This window comes from Tubulanus polymorphus, chromosome 2 (assembly GCF_964204645.1).
Source record: "Tubulanus polymorphus chromosome 2, tnTubPoly1.2, whole genome shotgun sequence".
In the NCBI taxonomy this organism is placed as follows: domain Eukaryota; kingdom Metazoa; phylum Nemertea; class Palaeonemertea; order Tubulaniformes; family Tubulanidae; genus Tubulanus; species Tubulanus polymorphus.
The window spans coordinates 1,662,366-1,679,900 of NC_134026.1; the positions used below are offsets into that span (position 1 = coordinate 1,662,366).

General features: G+C 37.2%; 3 protein-coding genes across 4 annotated transcripts; 1 reads left to right on the forward strand and 2 right to left on the reverse strand.

The window, feature by feature from the left end:
• Positions 1-207: 207 nt before the first annotated feature.
• On the forward strand, positions 208-2,114 carry LOC141898408 (dimethyladenosine transferase 1, mitochondrial-like). Its single transcript, XM_074784266.1, has 4 exons — positions 208-472; positions 552-906; positions 1,282-1,435; positions 1,559-2,114. The coding sequence occupies exons 1-4, from the start codon at positions 215-217 to the stop codon at positions 1,914-1,916; spliced, it is 1,125 nt and encodes a 374-aa protein (XP_074640367.1). The 5' UTR covers positions 208-214; the 3' UTR covers positions 1,917-2,114.
• On the reverse strand, positions 1,932-13,356 carry LOC141898407 (intraflagellar transport protein 172 homolog). The gene is made up of 43 exons (XM_074784265.1): positions 13,225-13,356; positions 12,915-13,058; positions 12,653-12,765; positions 12,462-12,567; positions 12,295-12,374; positions 12,127-12,214; positions 11,425-11,639; positions 11,108-11,231; positions 10,945-11,040; positions 10,439-10,651; positions 10,256-10,359; positions 10,099-10,184; positions 9,903-10,015; positions 9,650-9,817; positions 9,230-9,366; positions 9,047-9,154; positions 8,794-8,971; positions 8,636-8,713; positions 8,378-8,554; positions 8,087-8,158; positions 7,930-8,008; positions 7,725-7,845; positions 7,491-7,638; positions 7,017-7,204; positions 6,795-6,930; positions 6,552-6,668; positions 6,060-6,202; positions 5,818-5,976; positions 5,517-5,697; positions 5,216-5,325; positions 4,813-4,948; positions 4,633-4,731; positions 4,444-4,553; positions 4,258-4,321; positions 4,095-4,181; positions 3,843-3,959; positions 3,652-3,762; positions 3,353-3,568; positions 3,205-3,264; positions 2,800-2,898; positions 2,571-2,724; positions 2,401-2,492; positions 1,932-2,315 (listed from the first exon to the last, which is right to left on the reverse strand). Exons 1-43 carry the CDS (start codon positions 13,264-13,266, stop codon positions 2,226-2,228), a joined length of 5,259 nt encoding a protein of 1,752 aa, XP_074640366.1. The 5' UTR covers positions 13,267-13,356; the 3' UTR covers positions 1,932-2,225.
• A 372-nt stretch (positions 13,357-13,728) lies between these two features.
• LOC141899751 (uncharacterized) lies at positions 13,729-17,115 on the reverse strand. Of its 2 annotated transcripts, none has more exons than XM_074786249.1 (2): positions 16,633-17,115; positions 13,729-15,489 (listed from the first exon to the last, which is right to left on the reverse strand). In XM_074786249.1, the coding sequence occupies exons 1-2, from the start codon at positions 16,825-16,827 to the stop codon at positions 13,939-13,941; spliced, it is 1,746 nt and encodes a 581-aa protein (XP_074642350.1). In that variant the 5' UTR covers positions 16,828-17,115; the 3' UTR covers positions 13,729-13,938. The 2 variants fall into 2 exon arrangements, with proteins under 2 accessions (XP_074642350.1, XP_074642351.1); XM_074786250.1 differs by having other exon boundaries at positions 16,547-16,682.
• Between the last annotated feature and the right edge of the window lie 420 nt (positions 17,116-17,535).

The following is a 17,535-nucleotide window of genomic DNA, read 5'->3' on the forward strand; positions in this document are numbered from 1 at the left end:
TGATTGTACTATAAAATATTCTATTCTATTGATTTCCTGACGGTGTTTAGTATAAGCCGTGAGTTCATGGCGGTGCCAGCGGTCATCCCTGACGGTTTCTGACGGTTCCTAGCGGTGTCTGACGGTATTTAGTATGACCGATCAGCCGTGACCGTGATCCGTAGATCAGGAACATGCTAATGGCTCAAGGTCGTTGAGCTGACAATCTGCAAAAATGAGATTACCCCCATTACCAACTATCAAAGACATTATTAGAGTGTACAAATTGAGAGCCAGAAAACAACTCTCTCAGAATTTCATCCTCAATGAAAGAATTAACAAAAAAATTGTGAAAGCAGCTGGTGACATAAGTGGGCATCATGTATGTGAAGTCGGACCTGGTCCAGGTGGGATCACCAGAGCTATACTACAGGCTGGTGCTAAACATGTGTGCGTCATCGAAAAGGATCCTAGATTTCAACCATCACTCGAGGTAAATCTGTTGGTTACAGAATGAAAATAATTCATGTATTAGAACTTTGTTTAATTCTGAATTTTCATTTATTTCACAGTTGCTGAAAGAAGCGTGCCCAGTCCCGTTAGATATTAATATCGGCGATGTCTTGAGATTCAATATGGTCGACTTGTTTCCAAAAGAGTTGTCTAAACCCTGGCACGATGAAAGTCCAGATATTCACATAATCGGTAATCTGCCGTTCAGCGTGTCGACGCCACTCATTATAAAATGGTTAGAAGCAATCGCTGCGCAGACCGGCGCGTGGTCATACGGACGAACTAAACTAACCCTGACTTTCCAGAAAGAAGTAACTGAAAGGATGGTCGCTGGACCGAATAATATTCAACGCTCGCGTTTATCGATTATGTGTCAGAATTACTGTAAAGTTTACCGCAAGTTTGTGTTAGCAGGTACACAATTAGATTTGATAATATCTAGAATTGCTGCGTTAAATTTAAGCACATTCCTTATTTACTTTTTATTCATCATAAATTATTGAATTTCTCTGAGTATAGGATATAAGAGAATACCAACTTTTGAAAGACAAACTATGAAAGTTATTTTAACAGGTCAACTGATTTTAAACTGATCTACATTTCACCTAAATCAGTATTGAAAATAGCTCGTTGAAAATTACTTTCATAATTTTCATTGGATTCTGGGTTTGCAGATAAACAGTCGCTTCTAAGTATCACTGCTTGAAAATGAAACAAATTAACATTTCAAGTTTTCATGATTTCTTCAAGTTTTTACTAATTCTACGTGCGTTCAATTTGTTATTATAGGTTCTGTATTTGTACCTCCACCCGATGTAGATGTCGGTGTTGTCCACTTCGTTCCTCGTGTGGAACCACAGATTAAAGTACCTTTTAAGATCCTTGAGAAAGTTGTTCGTCTTGTGTTCCAACATCGTAATAAAACATTTAAGAATGCTTGCGAGTAAGTAGCTATTTCATCATTAGTTACTTTTTGGGAATATTTGAAGCATATTCAACTTTGTTTTCCAGGTGTCCATCATAGTGTCTTGTTTTTAGTTAAATATGTCTGTTATCTTCTTTTCAGGTTATTTTTTCCGCCCAATAGACCAGAACTTATGGAAGAACTAGTCATGAAATGTAAAATACCGTTAGAAGCACGTTCTCGCGAATTGACTATGGATGATTTTAATCGACTGTGTTCTGTGTACGAAGATATCTGTGGCCACGATACTGAATTATTGGATTACAACTTCCGCAGTAAATCGGACATTGAAAGCTGGCGAAATCGCAAAAAGATTTGGAGAGACTTCTACGAGAAATCAGAAAACTCTTCTACGGATAGTAATTCAGAAATCGAAGAACTTTTCGAAAAGTACATATCCGACATGAAAAAAGCACAACCAAAAAGTAGACCGGAGGGATTTAAAGAGAAAACCAGATGAAATTCATTATTACGCGTTCTATTAAACTGTATTAAAACTAAACACTTTCATACCTAACTATGTCTTAGATCTCTTCATTCATTTAGCAAATTGGGTCAAGTTGTCCTAATTTGATGGCATAGCTATTCATAATAATCATACACAACTATTAATAATATTCCTTTTATAAACTATTTATTAAACCAACTATAGACGAACTACAATATTAGCATACATTTACATGTATATAAAGGAACAAAGCAACTATTAGAGTACATCGATGATCTCAAACATATTCGGTGGACGGAGTTGACATCTACTATAGACTGATTATTGGAATGAGTAACTCGGATTAGGTGTTGAACCGCACCACTGACCAATGAACTTCAAGACATCTTGCAGTTCGGGGCTATGTGACATCTGAAATTGAAAAGGTTGATGTGTCATGAAGCTATATCAAATACTCGCATTTATTTGATCGGATTTATTGAGAAGGAATAATTACCTTGGTTGCCATCAGTATCTTATTCCAGTCATCTTTATTCGCTACCTTTCCTGGACGTTTGAATTCCAGTTTATTTCTCAATACGGGATAACCTAAAATTACAAACATCGGAACATTTTACGCTGATCGAAGTTGAAAAAAATCCGAAATGTGATCGAAAGTGTACAGACCAGTAATAACGCAAGGCAGTGAACGAATGCCTGTACTGCTAGCTACTAGTGATGCTTCGTACGTATCTCTCTCATCACTCGGTAAAATCTGTTCAACTTTCTGATCCATTGATACCGCTAAAACCCATTCTTTTAAATCTTCATGTTCGCTTTCCTAGAAATATAATCATTATTCTTAAGTCAGTAGTGATGAAATTGTAAGATTTTCACTGATGGACCGGGTACTTACCGAGAGGTGGGCTTTTTCAGGAAGTGGTATTTCAAATGGTATATCTGTATCCTGGAAGTCACTATTGTCCACTAGGTCCATTGATCCTTCTTCTATAGCCTAAAACAGAGCAAACTCATGTTTTTATTCAGTCGGGTTTTAATTCGAATTCTAGATTGTAGCAGTTTTTTTGCCTTTTAGTTCAATTTTATCAAATTTTCTACCGCTAGCATTCCCTAGGAGTGCTAGTGTATTCAAATGACTGTAAGACATCTCTGAGCAGCCAGGTTTGACTAGTTTATCGCCATCTAATGGAAATTAAAGTTGTGAGTTATCAGTCACGTGTCATTGACAACAGCCAAACCTAACGGATAACCTATTTGTGACAGTGTTAAGTAGCTTACTGAGATGAATGAATAATCTTACCTCAACAAGATCCAAATACCGATTCAAAAACACAAACGCCATATTTTCCCATCCGATGTTCTATAAGATCAGAAATTTTCATTAATAAAAAATTGAAAACTTTACATAATCTTGAAAATCACTTATGAAAAGAAATTGCTGAACATACCTTACACATTGTACCAGCCTCGTAGAAAGCCTTATCAGCAGGTATTATATCGGTATGCCTTAATAAAGCCACCGATAATTTGGCCGCCACGTTGTCTAATGACTGTTGACCCATCGTCGCCGAGCGTATAGCGTAGTAATGCGCAATGAGCAACATTGTTTCAAACTCTTCGTGTAGAGGGGTGTTTGCATCTGGCGATTTCACTAAATTCTCGCACTACAAAAGCAACGGGTTATTAATAAATTCTGATGAAACTCGTAGCGAGTTGTGAAGCCTATGACCAACATTGATTTACGTACCAGATCACAAAGCATGTCTCGAAGATCAGCCCAGACACGATAGGCCTCGGAACGATTGAGGTTCTTAGTGCACAATACATCGGAAACAATTCTTTTATAGATATTGAAATTCTACAAAATAAATAGGAATAAGTTTCATATAAAGAAAAGAATTCTAGTCGATCTTCCATCAATGATTAGACAGCGTGTACCTGTTTGTTAGCCGGTGCGCCATGTTTCACATATAGATCTAATGCAGCATTAGTTCGATCTTCTTTGATCAGATTTGTCGCGTACAACGCTACGTACTTGTGTAACACTTTATAATTCTACAAATCGAGAACAAAATGTTGAGTTCATTTCAATAACCGACCAATTACTGATTAACAGCTGTTTACTGAATTTCAGTGAAGCAGAAAGTTATACGGTATTCCCCAAGACAGGTAAGTTTGTATTCTATCTACCTGCTGTTCAGCGACTTCAAGACATTTCTCCCATTGTCCACGCTCGACGTACATATCCAGCGCTGAGATCACATCAACATTCACCAACTTAATGAATAGAAAGTACAGATAAGGTATTTAAAACAATAATATCTGAGCATGCTTTCAGTGATTGTTTACTTACAGCCTCTGCTTTGCCCTGGTTTCTCAGATATTCCTTGTATTTCTCATCCACATAGCTCTCATACCTGTAATAAATAAAAATATTTCCTGTCAGTAATAATCATATTTCTTCTCTACTCTTTCACGTCTTCTCGTGCTTGTAAAAAAAAAAATATCAAACACTGTTCTTTACTTGTTCATTTCATACCTCGGTTCAAGTTCTTTAGCCACTTTTTTAGCTTTATTCCACTCCTCACCGTCCATAAATGTATCAATCGCTTCTTTGATCAGATCAACGCTAAGATATAATTCAGCTGCCTGAAATTGAAGAAACCCAAGTCATTCAAAGTCAACCTGATTGATAGTTTTCCAGAGCCTGGGTATGTTATATACTTACTGCTGTGTATTTCTTTATTTCTGAAAGTCTAGGACAAACAACTTGTATGATGTCAACAGCTTTCTCCTGAACTAAGAACTTTGCTCCTAACTCACCAGCCTAAAACGAATAAAGGGAAAGCATTTTTAAGAATATTTCAATTTTACATTTTTGAATAATTGGCGAGTTGGTGTATCATACCTTAATCCAGCATTTTTCCAGTATGCTTGTATCTGAAGTGTGTTTTGGAGTAACTTTCATGTAGCAATCAATAGCACGGACGTATTCACCAGATGATTCCCATTCGCGAGCTTGTTGTACCAAAGCATCAGCTCCCCTATACACAATCATATCACATTATAATGAACTTAACGCACTTATTAAGATTTAAAACCCACTACATTCAAATCTAAATGATTGAAAAGGAAATTCATTTATGAAGAATGAAAATCAAAAGTTAAAAGACGCAGCAATTCAATTTTTTTTAGCAAAAGTTAAAAGTCATGTCTAATAGCGGGGTTTCAATCATCCATTCTCCATGTCTAAATGAAGTAATCATATTTAATTGAAAATCAGCATTTTTAGATCAGTTATATTTATTTACCTGGTTGATTTGTCCATCATTTCTCTATCGTATTCATCCTGTAGAATCTGCAGTTTATGTGGTATATACTCCTTACATACGCGTAACGCATCCTGCCACATTCCTGCATCCTACAAACAATTACATAACATCATTTATGTCAATTCACTTCAGTTACAAAACAGAAAGGGGTCCTTTATAATGTACCGGTATGTATGTATGTATGCATGTAAATTTTGCTAATATTCAACTCCATTAACCGATATACGCGATCTAAGTATCCCTTTGGATGCAGACCCGTAAGCATTTTATGATCACTCACTCTGTAATATTTGATGGCTAATTCAGGTCGCTGAGCTCTCAGTAGATACGATTCAGCCTTCTGGAATTCTTTCTCTTCGAACGCGTATCGAGCTTGTCCTACGAGAACATCACCCACAGAATCAGGATCATGTTCCTCTGCTACTCTCTGAGCTGAATCCCAGTCTTGATTGTGGACGTACCTAAAAAGTAAATCGGCTTAACTTTCAAGACCCTTTCAATGGTGAATATGTCTACAATTTGAGATGAGTGAAAATTGTAATAAGCTTAAAGGACAAGACAATGTCTTTGTATTTACTTACATTAGAACTGCTTCTTTTGGTCGACTGCCTTTGATAAACTGAGCTTCTGCCTCCTTGAATTTGCCTTCATCTTCCAGATACATCGCAAACTTTAAGTGAATATCAGGCATTTTGTTCTTCATTGCCGTCCGAGCCAAATCAAAGGCAAATTCAAACGTACTGAAACAAAAGGACAAATTGTTTCAACGACTGACTATATCATGAGTAACACTTTTACTAACGATGTGAGAGTTTTAAAATACCAGTTCTCTGTAGCATAATCTATAGCAGCTTCGAGTAAACCAAACTTAGTTAATAGTTTTACAGCAGAATCTCCACCAAGACTTTTTGCCCATAGATAAGCCACTTGTTTGGAAGCGTTTGCACCTCCGTGCGCTTTAGCGACCTAAATTCACAAAGTAACAGTACATGAGAAATATGGGTGTTAAAATAATGCAGTTCATTATGGATATTGTTTATACATGGTACAATAACCACACTCAAACGTGGTGAACAGATGATAAGATAAAAACCCACTATTTACAAATTAAAAGAATTCTAAAATTGCGAATTTATTTATTGAAACAATCTAAAATATAAGAACACAATGTTTCGATCTCACACTAGAGATCATCGTCAGGTGGATCATCGTCGTGTCCTTATATTTTAGATTGTTGCAATTAGTAAATTCTCGATTTTAGATTTCTTTTAATTTTTGAATAGTGGGTTTTTATCTTATCATTGTTTATACATACTCGGTACGATTCATCCCACATATCTGCGTTCCGGTACATATTCACCGCTCCCTTCCAATCTTTAGCTTCCATGAAGTGATGTTCAGCTTGGCGCATATTGCCTTCATTCATTAACGCCTAAAATTGATTAATTAATATTTGAAGATTTGCAAGTCTTTGATCTTTAAACGAAATGAGCTTAGCCTGGTCTTAAAAGTCAGGATATTCAAAACTGATTAGAAGTATTGTAAATAATGTACAAACATGAGCGAGATGTATATGAGTATCAGACAGTAGATCGGGATGATGCTGCTTCACGAGGCGAATCATGTCCGAATACATTTTCTCTTTCTTGTACATCGTTATAGCTAAATCGGGTTCCTCCACAGCAACGAATAATCTACAAATACAAAACAATTCATGAATAGTTTCTAATATTTGCTTAACTATAAAAACATGGAAAGAATGTTAGCTGCAAAGACGAACCTCTCAGCTTCCTTAAATTTGCCTTGCGATTCTAGTTGTCGAGCCTGAGCGATGTACATATTTGAGACATCATCCATTTTCATACAAGACGAGGCTAATCTATGAGCGTCTTCCCATCTACCGGCACTGTTATACATATCTATAGCTTCCCGCGTACAATCACACGCGATGTAATATCGTTCAGCTCTCTGTTTGTATAAATATAAATACAACAAAATAGTAGAAACATGGGTGAATTCAGCCTACTGCCGTTACCGCTTAAGTGCGATACTCGTGGATAAACAAAGCTCAAATATGAGAGGATCCCCTTATTTCTGATGTGTAGAAAATCAAATTTTCCACAAATGTTCAGATTGCATCTGGCAGTAAAATTTTAAAACCCCACAACTGAACTGTACTCATGACTAGAGGCTGGATACGTCCCTGAGAAATTGAAATCACAATACATTCTTCGATTGAATATACAATATATACCTCGTATTCACCAACAGATGCGTAGTGACTAGCGATTTTACGGTAGTATTTTACGGCCCAATTCGCGTCTTGTTGTAACTCTAATATTTGAACTGCTTTGTGCCACTGACGGGACGTTATAGCCGCTTCTACTGCCTTCTGGTTCGCTCTATTCATCAAAATAATAACATGTTTATTATATCGAGTGGGCATTCATCGAAAATACATCGTATTCTCATCTTAAATGAAACGTACCCAGCTTCGATGAAGTGATTTATAGCGGCATCGAGTTGTTTTGATGAAACCAAGAAATCTCCCCATTCTTCTTCCAGTTTCACTACATCAGCCGGGAATGCGTACCGTGCCATTTCAACAGCTTGAATATAATGAGAAATTTATATCAGACTACGCCTCAACTCTGAGAATTTAGATCATTGGTTGAGATAATTGCAATAGTTACCTCTTCTGTAGGCTTTGCCTTTCCTGTAGCATTCCATAGCTCGAGCACTATTACGAATCTTTTCAAATAAATCGCCGGCCTAATAAAAAGATTTCATTTAATTACTGAAAACATCACTTAATACGAGATAAAACCTTGAATGAAGTTATGAACTTACTCTCTCGTAGAATTCTCCCTTCAATAGAGCTGATGCAACACGATTGATAAGTTCCGAATTGTTCATTAATTCCTGAAAATATGGAACGGCAATATCTTCTAAGTATAAATCAATACTATTGATTATTACGTCATATGGCTGTGTAGCTTTGAGCGCAATACCATTGTTGTACAATGGTTTGGTAAAAGAGTTCTGAACATTATGGAAATATGATAGTAGTCATTTATAAATGCCAGGACTCAGAACAGATCCCAGGACACGCCCCAATAACATGCATACAACCACACAAACCTCGTGACTGGTAGCAACTCGTGCAGCTCTAGCCGGTAAACCTGCTTTCAAATACAGATTAATAGCAGCCATGAAATCATCCTCTTGTTCTTTGACCTCTCCGGCTTTCTCTTCCTGTCCTGTTTCGAGTAACCACTGGTAATAATGACGTTTCAGATTCTCTAACTCGGGATGAGCCTGTAATCATTCATACAGAGAGTCTATAAACTCCAGAGTGTTCACAAAATATTACAACAACTAGAAACTAAATTCTATTACCTTCAATTCAGCGACGACAATAGCATTTTCCCATTTATGTAATTCTTGATACATTTCCATAGCTTCGTCAATGTTATTCTATACAAAACAAAAATTTGAACATTGCTTTTGATTTGATTTTAACAAATCTTTAAAAGACATAGTGCCTAAAACGGTACCTGTTCCAGGTAGATCCCTTCGGCTTGTTTGAACTTCTTATCCAAAATAGCCATTCGCGCCCGTACTTTATAATGATCAAAACCATTACCTCCCATAGTTTTTGCTGCTTCAGCCGCTATTTTGTTAGTTTCCTGAAGATACTTAGCTTTGCTTACGTCACCCAGCGCCGCGAAACACCTGAATCAAACACGCATCGGTTGAGCATTTTTGCAAGAAAAAATTATTCAAATTTGACTTATAAACGATACAAACCTTTCAGCAATGTGTAACTGCTGCGATTCCAGAGATAATTTACTCAACGTTTTCCACATGGCTTCGGTTTCCGGTGACATTTCCAATGTTTCCAAGAACGCGACAGCTCTTTAAGAAAAAGAAATTGCTAGTTCTCCGCGCAGGAAAAAATGTTTCATTTAGATATTTCAGGATATCACAAACCTAGCATAATCCCCGTCATCGATGGCCGTACCAAACTCAATCAGTCCTTCGTCTAATGTGTATGATACAGTCTGTACACCTTCGTTTACTATCACATCCGTTTTACCTTCATTTCTCTCTATTCCCATTACTTCTCCCTATAATAGAATCAATTCTTAATGCTTGATATAGACTGATGAAACTTTAACTCTTTCCCTCATTTATAAATTCCCTAGCTTTCCCTGAGTGAATCTGTGGCAGGTGAATGGAGAAATTTCTTCGGTTAAAATTTCATGATTCATTGCTTTTTCACGAATTACCGGTATGTATTGATAAAGAAATATATCTAATTCCCTAAGTTTCAGGTTTTTTGGCAGATTTTTCTGACTCCCAGTGGCTGACCTGTCTTTGACTTTATGATGAACTCTACATTAAACTGACCTTCATAGGAAACATGGTCACACGTTCTGGAGCATCGATATTATACCAGACGCACAGATTATCTCTATTCTGTGCTACGACTACATCACTACCAGGAATCCACTGTACGTATGTGCAATAGTTCAGAATGGTCGTCTTTCCTTCGGTAGTTATATCGTAGAGATGTAACTGAAATGCGTATAAAAACACAGCTAGAAACATATAGACTATATATTTGTGTTGATGTTTCTCAGTAAGTTCCAGTCATTCTTACCCTCAGCCTTTTATCACGGAATAACAATTTCTGCCCGGTTTCGTTCAGTTCTAACCAGTCGATCTTCGAATCATGAGAAATTTGGCCCAAATTCATACCAGACATCAAATCAACTATCAAATAAATTGAGATATCGAAATAAACAATTGAAATGTGATATTCTAGTGATACTGTGCAGCAGTTTCGAAACACTTACTGATAGCGATAGTCTTCAAATCAATCAAATAAGCGAGTTTCTTGTTCATATCGACATCTTTTTGCTTTCTTTCGTTCAAACGCACACTAGTAACACAATCACTACGATTAGATTCTGTACATCTATAAAATCATGTACAATATGAGAATGATTTTACCTGATGAGGTGAGGATTTGTGAATTCTGTTCGGACGCAACCGAGAACTTCGTTAGTCCCGTATTCGACTAATGACATTTCACCAGCGTTTGAAATAAGACACACCTATAAACAGTAGAATATTATTAATCATCAGATTGTAAACACAGGTCGACATTAATTTCAAGACAATGATTCGACTTACATTGTCGTATTCGAATATGTAATCTTCATTACCGCCGGATTGCCAGGGAACTTCAGACAGTCTGTTCTCAACGAGATCTCCTAACATCAGCGTATCCGATGTATGAGCCACTAAATATCGATCATTGCCTTTTATTTTCACCTCGTCGATTTCATATCCGTAATAAGATTTCAGTACAACTCGGGTTCCAGTCGATAAATTCTTTACGATCACCTACAGTAAATACATACACTTACAGTAGAATTACCTGTACTACATTCAGACTCAGATCATATAATTATAACACCCTAAATACAGATTTATAAGATTCGAAGTGAAATCTATTATTCAAGAATTCAAAATGAAAATTAAGACACTTAACTCTAATTCAGACTTATCTAGAGACCATTGTCAGGTATGTCAATAATGGGTGACTTGATGTCAGTTGTGACCTCCATCTTCCGTAAGTTATTTGTCAATTTTCAGTGAGAAAGATTTTCGATTTGATTGTGTAACTATGTAACTACCTGACTCAATCCGACGTAAGTCATTTCAAATTTGTTCTTATAAATGGCTCTCTTCAGACAGCAGTCGAACAGCTCGACGCCACCGCACAACGTACCCTGAAATATCAATCATAGAATTCACTGATTGTTTGAATCAACGCGAACAAAACTATATTATACTTACAGCGGTTAATCTGGATCCATCACGTTTCCACGCCATAGCAGTAATCGTATACAAATTTGGAATGTCTTTTGATTTTGCTTCGTCCCAACAGCCTTTACGTGGACTCCAATTAAACACTCGTAGCCTGGATAAAATACACCAGATAGATGTGTAATCGATCAATACCCTGATCAAAAGACAGTTCTCGTCTATCGTCAGAAGATAAGCTGTACGTAACATCTTTTTATCCCATAAAATATGACATTTACTCCAAAAGAGAACTGACTAGGAATTGTTTAACTGTTCTAGTGACTCTTTTGAAGTGAAATGCTACATACCTATCAAAACTGCCGACTACTATAGACTGACCACTAGGACTACAGACAGCTATAGTGAACTCGTGTTCGTCGTCATCGCGACTATAATCGAACTGTTGTAAAACACGACCCTCTCGAGTGTACGCGTAAATACGTTTATCACAACCAGCCGCGAGTATTGAATTAGTCGCCCAACCTAAAGCATACGGTGGACATGGATGCGTGCAGATCTTACCCTAGATAATGAAAAATTAATTTTATGAAGTCAACCGTTTTTATTAAGTTCACACTATTAGACCTGACTTTCTGGTATTTCCATTTCTGAGTAGTTTTCACCACACAAATCAATAGAATTACAAGGAATGATTTTTCACTGGAGCAGACCTGACTATCTGGTATTTCCATTTACAAGTATTTTTACCACTTATGGCAGTAATTTGTCACAAAAATATTAATCTGATCGAAAATTAACTAGAAATTATTCTGATTTTGAGAGTATTTTGATAATTTTGGGAGTAAATGAACTCTTAAAAGAGTAAAAACCACTTCTCTCAGATAGTAATGGTATTCAGGGCTTCTCTTAAAGATAAAACCATGATGCAACGATGGCTTAAATTCAAGACCGATCTAAGACCATCCTAGTCCTGAACTTAAAGTTCAAGATCACTTTTGACCATGACTGTACAAGACTGGCCGAGACTTGCAGAAAAATCTAAAATGTACCTGCGCATCGCCAGAGCCTTCATCATCGAAAAAATATCGTACAATATTTCCGTTTGCGTGACCAGACAAGAATCCTTTACCAGACGGACTAAAAATAGAGGAATATGGATCGTTATATTTCTCATTATTTCGAATATTAAGTGCCATAAATTTGGATTTAAAACTGACTTAGAAGTCAACGAAACGACGTATGAATCAGCGCTGTATAATGTCGATGATTTGTTCGTTTTTGTATTCGCAGCTCGAACCTGAAACATAAATAAACTCATTGATTGATATTCGGACAAATTCAATAGAATTTCATTAATGAAGAAGTGATTATTAGAGGAATTTACCTTTCCATCCGATAAGCCAATAATGATCGGCTGATCGAGAGGCCATATCATACAGGTTACTGCACTTTGTAGGACAAACTTATTACATATGGTTTTCTTGTCGCCCCTGCAGAAAAAAAAATTAAGTTTTCTAGTTTTAGAAGCATTAAGTGTAACATTGTAAAGAATTTTCTTTTTTTTTTCTAACTTACCATTCGTCGCCAATTTTGTAGACAAAAACGATATTATCAGTTTGTCCAACCGCAACTTTAGTCGAATCACTGGAGAAAGCCAAACCTTTAACTATATAACTCTTCTTTCCATACTACAGAATAATTATTACACATAAAAAACATTTGACAATTAGAATCTAGGCTAAAATAGAACTCATGATATAGATTCGATATCACAGCCAAAATATAGATTAATATACAGAGAGTAGAATTGATGGGTCAAACTTATGGCGAGACTGACCTTTGCATCAGCAGGTTTTGTCGAAAACTTGTCACGTTTTTCTCCGTTTTCATCATACATTAGTATTACCCTATCGGCCGTACAAACTGCAAGCTTTAGATTGTTCGGCGCCCAGGCCATAGCAGTAATCTTCATAGCACCATCCTGAATTGCAAAATCGTATCATTGGATAATACAACATACAGATGATACTCTGGTAAGTAAGTGTCTGTCGGCGCAGTGTCAGAAGCTGGAGTGAGTTGAAGAAGTGAAAGAAGGGTTTATCATCATAGATTATTTCATACAGGACTATTTGGAATAGAATCTTTACCTGTGGTGGAAGAAGTGTTTTCATATGCTTCAGCTGCATCATGAAGTTTCAATTGAAAACCAAATTGACAGAAATTACGCGAATTTTACGAAAAAAATGACATTTGTTTACACTGGTTACTTCACTCAGGAATTTCTGCGTTCAAGCGCCGTCTATGCAGCAATACAGAGGGCGCCACAGTACGGAATAGTTTTGTCCGGTCAATTAAACTGACTTTGTTCTGAAACGGGGTTTCTTGTTATATTATTGATGAATTAAATTTCAAGCGTGGCAAAGTGTTCTTCCAGTTTAATTCTAATACTTTGAATTGTTTTTGAAAAAAAATTTTCATCAGGACTCGAATCCATATTCCGTGTGAGCGACTGCACGCGCCTCTACGTCATTGCAGCCCCTGCCGAGCGTGTGACTTCATTGATTGGTCAAAAGTTTGAACTCCGTCGCTAAATTTTGTGACGTCACTCTTTGGCCCCAAAATAAGCAAAGCATGAACATTTAATGGTGGTACTTAATAGCTATAAGTCTTTATTCATTTGTATCTCTATCAATCGTATCATGAAGAAAAATGATTAATTTCTTATTGGTGGAATATAGAGCGATATGAAAAATTTAAACTTGAGTTAACAAGATGTGTGATTATAAAACATCGGACATATATACGTACATAATTGTTATGCACTTATTCTATACACAAAGATAATATTTCAAAACGAAATTTCAAACGAAAGTGTCCTCCATTTTATCAAGTTTCGCTTGGTTATAAACAACAACAACAGGTTTCTCCTTACTAACATTCGTTATTTTCGTAGCTTGACAATCTGTAGCGGTTCTGTACTGATGGTCTTTTTTCGTAGGCGCAACTGGAATAGTTTTTGATGTTTTAAGTACATCGCAACTGACGTTTTTCGCCACTGCAATCGTATTAGAATTGTTTGATCGCGGATGCTGAACCTCATTCCGACGTGGGTGTAAGAACGGTGACACTTGTTCGTCACAGCTGAGCTCGTCTTCAGCGAAATATGAACTTCCAGTAGAAAACCCGCTGATATCAGATTTATAACTGTATCTACTGCGGGGCGTGTTCGGGTTTGACGAATGATAACCGTCTTCAGACGCCTGACGACGAGTGCCCGTAGCAGACGATGAACTGGTTACTAACGACATACACGATCCAGATATAGCACCAGAATCCTCCGATTGATAACTAAAACGTCTCATTCTATCATACTGAACCACCGAACGTGATAAGATACCCGAGTCATTAAAGTTCGGTACATCTTTTTCATTGTATCGAGACGTGATATCATTCCATTCCGTGTGCAATGTTGCATCACTATCAATAGCACTATCCTCCTTACTATCATTATCACAGAAACTCGAATTATCACTTTGCGTTTCGGAATCGATTTCATCTTTCTCTAGCGGACTGTCCATATCAGTTTCAAACCATGTTTTATGTTTTCGCCTCCGTGGATGGAAAGACTTCGCGAGAACTTGAAGCTTAACCGTGTTTGCCCATTCTCCAGACGAACTGGATGATACCTTTCTTGAACACCGGTCAGTAGTTTTTATTTCTGGTCTGATGTTTATGAATTCACTTGTTAAAACTCTGTTCCCATCTGTTGTATGATTTGATGGTGTAGTACTGACTGAATGTCTCCTGGGTGGTCGCGTTGGACTCTCGTTAAGATTCGGCGGTTTCTGCGATAGAATGTTGTGCAATTCATTTTCGAAGTGAGCACTTCTTTCGGGGCTCCGCGTCGTCTCCGGATCGGGAGCTTCCATTAGAAGTTTATGTTCGCAGTGTTGTAAGAGGACGGCGTGCATCGGACTGGGATAGTTGAATTTATTACCGGATAGTGTAAACGAACGAGCGAAAGCGGACGGATGAGATTTGATCAGATCTGTCCCAAGACAGACGCTACTACGTCGTGTATCCGGGTGACTTTTCTGTTTAGGACCATCAGGAGGATCATCAGCGTGTGATTGAATCGTTTGCCGTTCGGATTCTGACTTATTCCTGACATTTATTGTCGGCTTATTACCAGTTTTATCGACAAATGAATGTCTTTTATTGATAGATAGTGCATTGACGTCAAGACTCAGACGTCTTTCGGTACTTTGTTTGCTGTAACCAGACAATCGTGAAACCATTTTCATCAGTTCTGGGTCCGTTATCAATGAATCACGTTGAAATGTAGATTCGGTCGGGATACTCGCTTCCTCGTATTCGGGAACCTTCGTAAGTTTGGCCCGAGCCATTTCCGACTGTAAAATAAAACAAGATACGAAATATTTCTACCAGTCAACTATAATAAAAACGATCCGTGTTGAGGACACGTGTTCTTTGTCTTAAAATGACAGCTCGGATTTTGTGTTTGATAGAATATAGGCTTCAAATCTAGAACAGGGGCAATTATCAGACCTCAAAACCATAACTAATATCGGTTCCCGTTTTGCCATTTTTGTCCATACTCAAAGCACGCTAGTTGTATTATTGTTCACGAACAAAATTCGATATCGCCCCGATAGCATGTCAACTATTCTATGTGTATATATATATTCATATACGGTCGTTAAAACATTTAGAACATTTGCACAAAAACAGGACGAAAAATCGGCATACCAAACTCGCGTGTGGTGAATAAATGCCACTCATAATAAATTATTAATTGTCAGTCGATTTTGGTTTTAAGGGCGACATTCTTCTTACGTATTTTATAACATAACAAACACTTTCAGTAAATATACGTGTTTGATTTGCTATATATTCAAATTCCTTATATCTCTAGTGAAATTATTCTCACGGCTATCCCTACCATGTCGACCAACATTATACATGATTATTTTAATACTTAAGATTATCATTAAATCCGACATGCTTCGGAATTTATTGTGTAACGGTTATTTTCAAAAGCGAGACCGTGCAATCTTCTCATGTCCAGCTCAATAAACACGGCATGAATGGATGAATATTTCTCGTGGGAATTTCAGGACGACGCTTCATTTCCTCTCTCTCTCTGTCTCTGTCTTTCCTCGTTTTATGGCAGTGCAGTAATGTGTCGCTGTTTGGTGTTTTTATTATTTGAATAACAGTATATAGACCAACAATGATAAAGTGTCACTCGCTAAACACGATGATAAGTGTTTGTAGAGATAATATGTGACATAAGTAGATAATTTAGAAGTTATCTGCAAATGTCGCGATACTTTTAAGATACTAAGCTCATGTTCCATGGGACAAAACAGCAATTGCACGTAATTAGTTCCAGGACAAAGTTAACCAGTTTGAAGGCATATTTTTGTATAAAAGAAGAATTCTTACGGGAAATAAATGGAATTCTTTTATCGTGTTCAGCCCGAATCAGTCAAAAACAACTCGTCACACCCGCTAACCTGAAGGAGATTTACCTGCATGAACTGCAAAAGTCCATGATCCACGGAATGGCGCCTTCTTCTGTTCGTATCAATTGATGATTTAACATTTTTAATTAATGACTGCTGCTTCTCACGAAGTAGCCGCAACTCCTCCAATCCGGCTACACTAGCATCGATTCGAGCCTGCATTCTATCCGACCTTTCATACACGACGGTCGTGTTCTCCATAACGCGAGGTTTTGATTTCAATCATCCGATCATTCTCTCCTCAGCCTTTGAAATAAATCCGTCGAACGAAGAAAACTATGAATGTCGCGATTTTTCATTCCGTAAAAACAACATTCCATTCCTGGGAACACCGGACAACTTGTCCGTGTGACTAATACTTTCTTTTAGCGCGTCCATTTATTAAATGTTGGCCTAAGTAATTTGCACGATCGCGAGGCAGACGAGGCACTGTGACACTAGTGTTTAATACGTACACGACGTGTTTGAAGTGACGCACGCGAGACTGTGTCAATGTGTTGATCTGTGTCAATGGATCATACATCGATTTAGCGGAAAACCGGTGTTTCTATTTACCAGCTCTTCGAAATCGTTTTTTGTTCATTTTTGTTCCCATGTTTGTGGCAGGTTGTTTCGTAGCTTGTTTACCTTTCGTTCCCACCAAATTATATCGTTGGATAATATTGCGCGCTCGAGGCATCCACCAACCAGAAAAGAAGATCTCCATTTATTCTTTTTCATTCTGATAACAGCGAAAAGAATTAATTTTTCTTTCTTCTCATTTAAGTTTTTCTTGTTTCGATGAGTTATTTCTGTAAAAACGTGTATTTTTGCGCGCGTGAATACAACGCGTGTTAAATTCTCTTCACTATTTACTATGAACAATCCGCGTGGAGACAATTTTTTAGATATGTCAAAACGTTTGATTTT

Coding starts and splice junctions, on each gene's coding strand:
- LOC141898408 (XM_074784266.1), top strand. CDS start 215: ATGAGATTACCCCCATTACCAACTATCAAAGACATTATTAGAGTGTAC. Junction 473..551: donor GATTTCAACCATCACTCGAG/GTAAATCTGTTG, acceptor TTTATTTCACAG/TTGCTGAAAGAAGCGTGCCC. Junction 1,436..1,558: donor ACATTTAAGAATGCTTGCGA/GTAAGTAGCTAT, acceptor TCTTCTTTTCAG/GTTATTTTTTCCGCCCAATA.
- LOC141898407 (XM_074784265.1), bottom strand. CDS start 13,266: ATGATGCAGCTGAAGCATATGAAAACACTTCTTCCACCACAG. Junction 11,041..11,107: donor ATGGATCCAGATTAACCGCT/GTAAGTATAATA, acceptor TTGATATTTCAG/GGTACGTTGTGCGGTGGCGT. Junction 7,639..7,724: donor AATCACTTCATCGAAGCTGG/GTACGTTTCATT, acceptor TTTGATGAATAG/AGCGAACCAGAAGGCAGTAG.
- LOC141899751 (XM_074786249.1), bottom strand. CDS start 16,827: ATGGAGAACACGACCGTCGTGTATGAAAGGTCGGATAGAATGCAGGCT. Junction 15,490..16,632: donor GACTTTTGCAGTTCATGCAG/GTAAATCTCCTT, acceptor TTTATTTTACAG/TCGGAAATGGCTCGGGCCAA.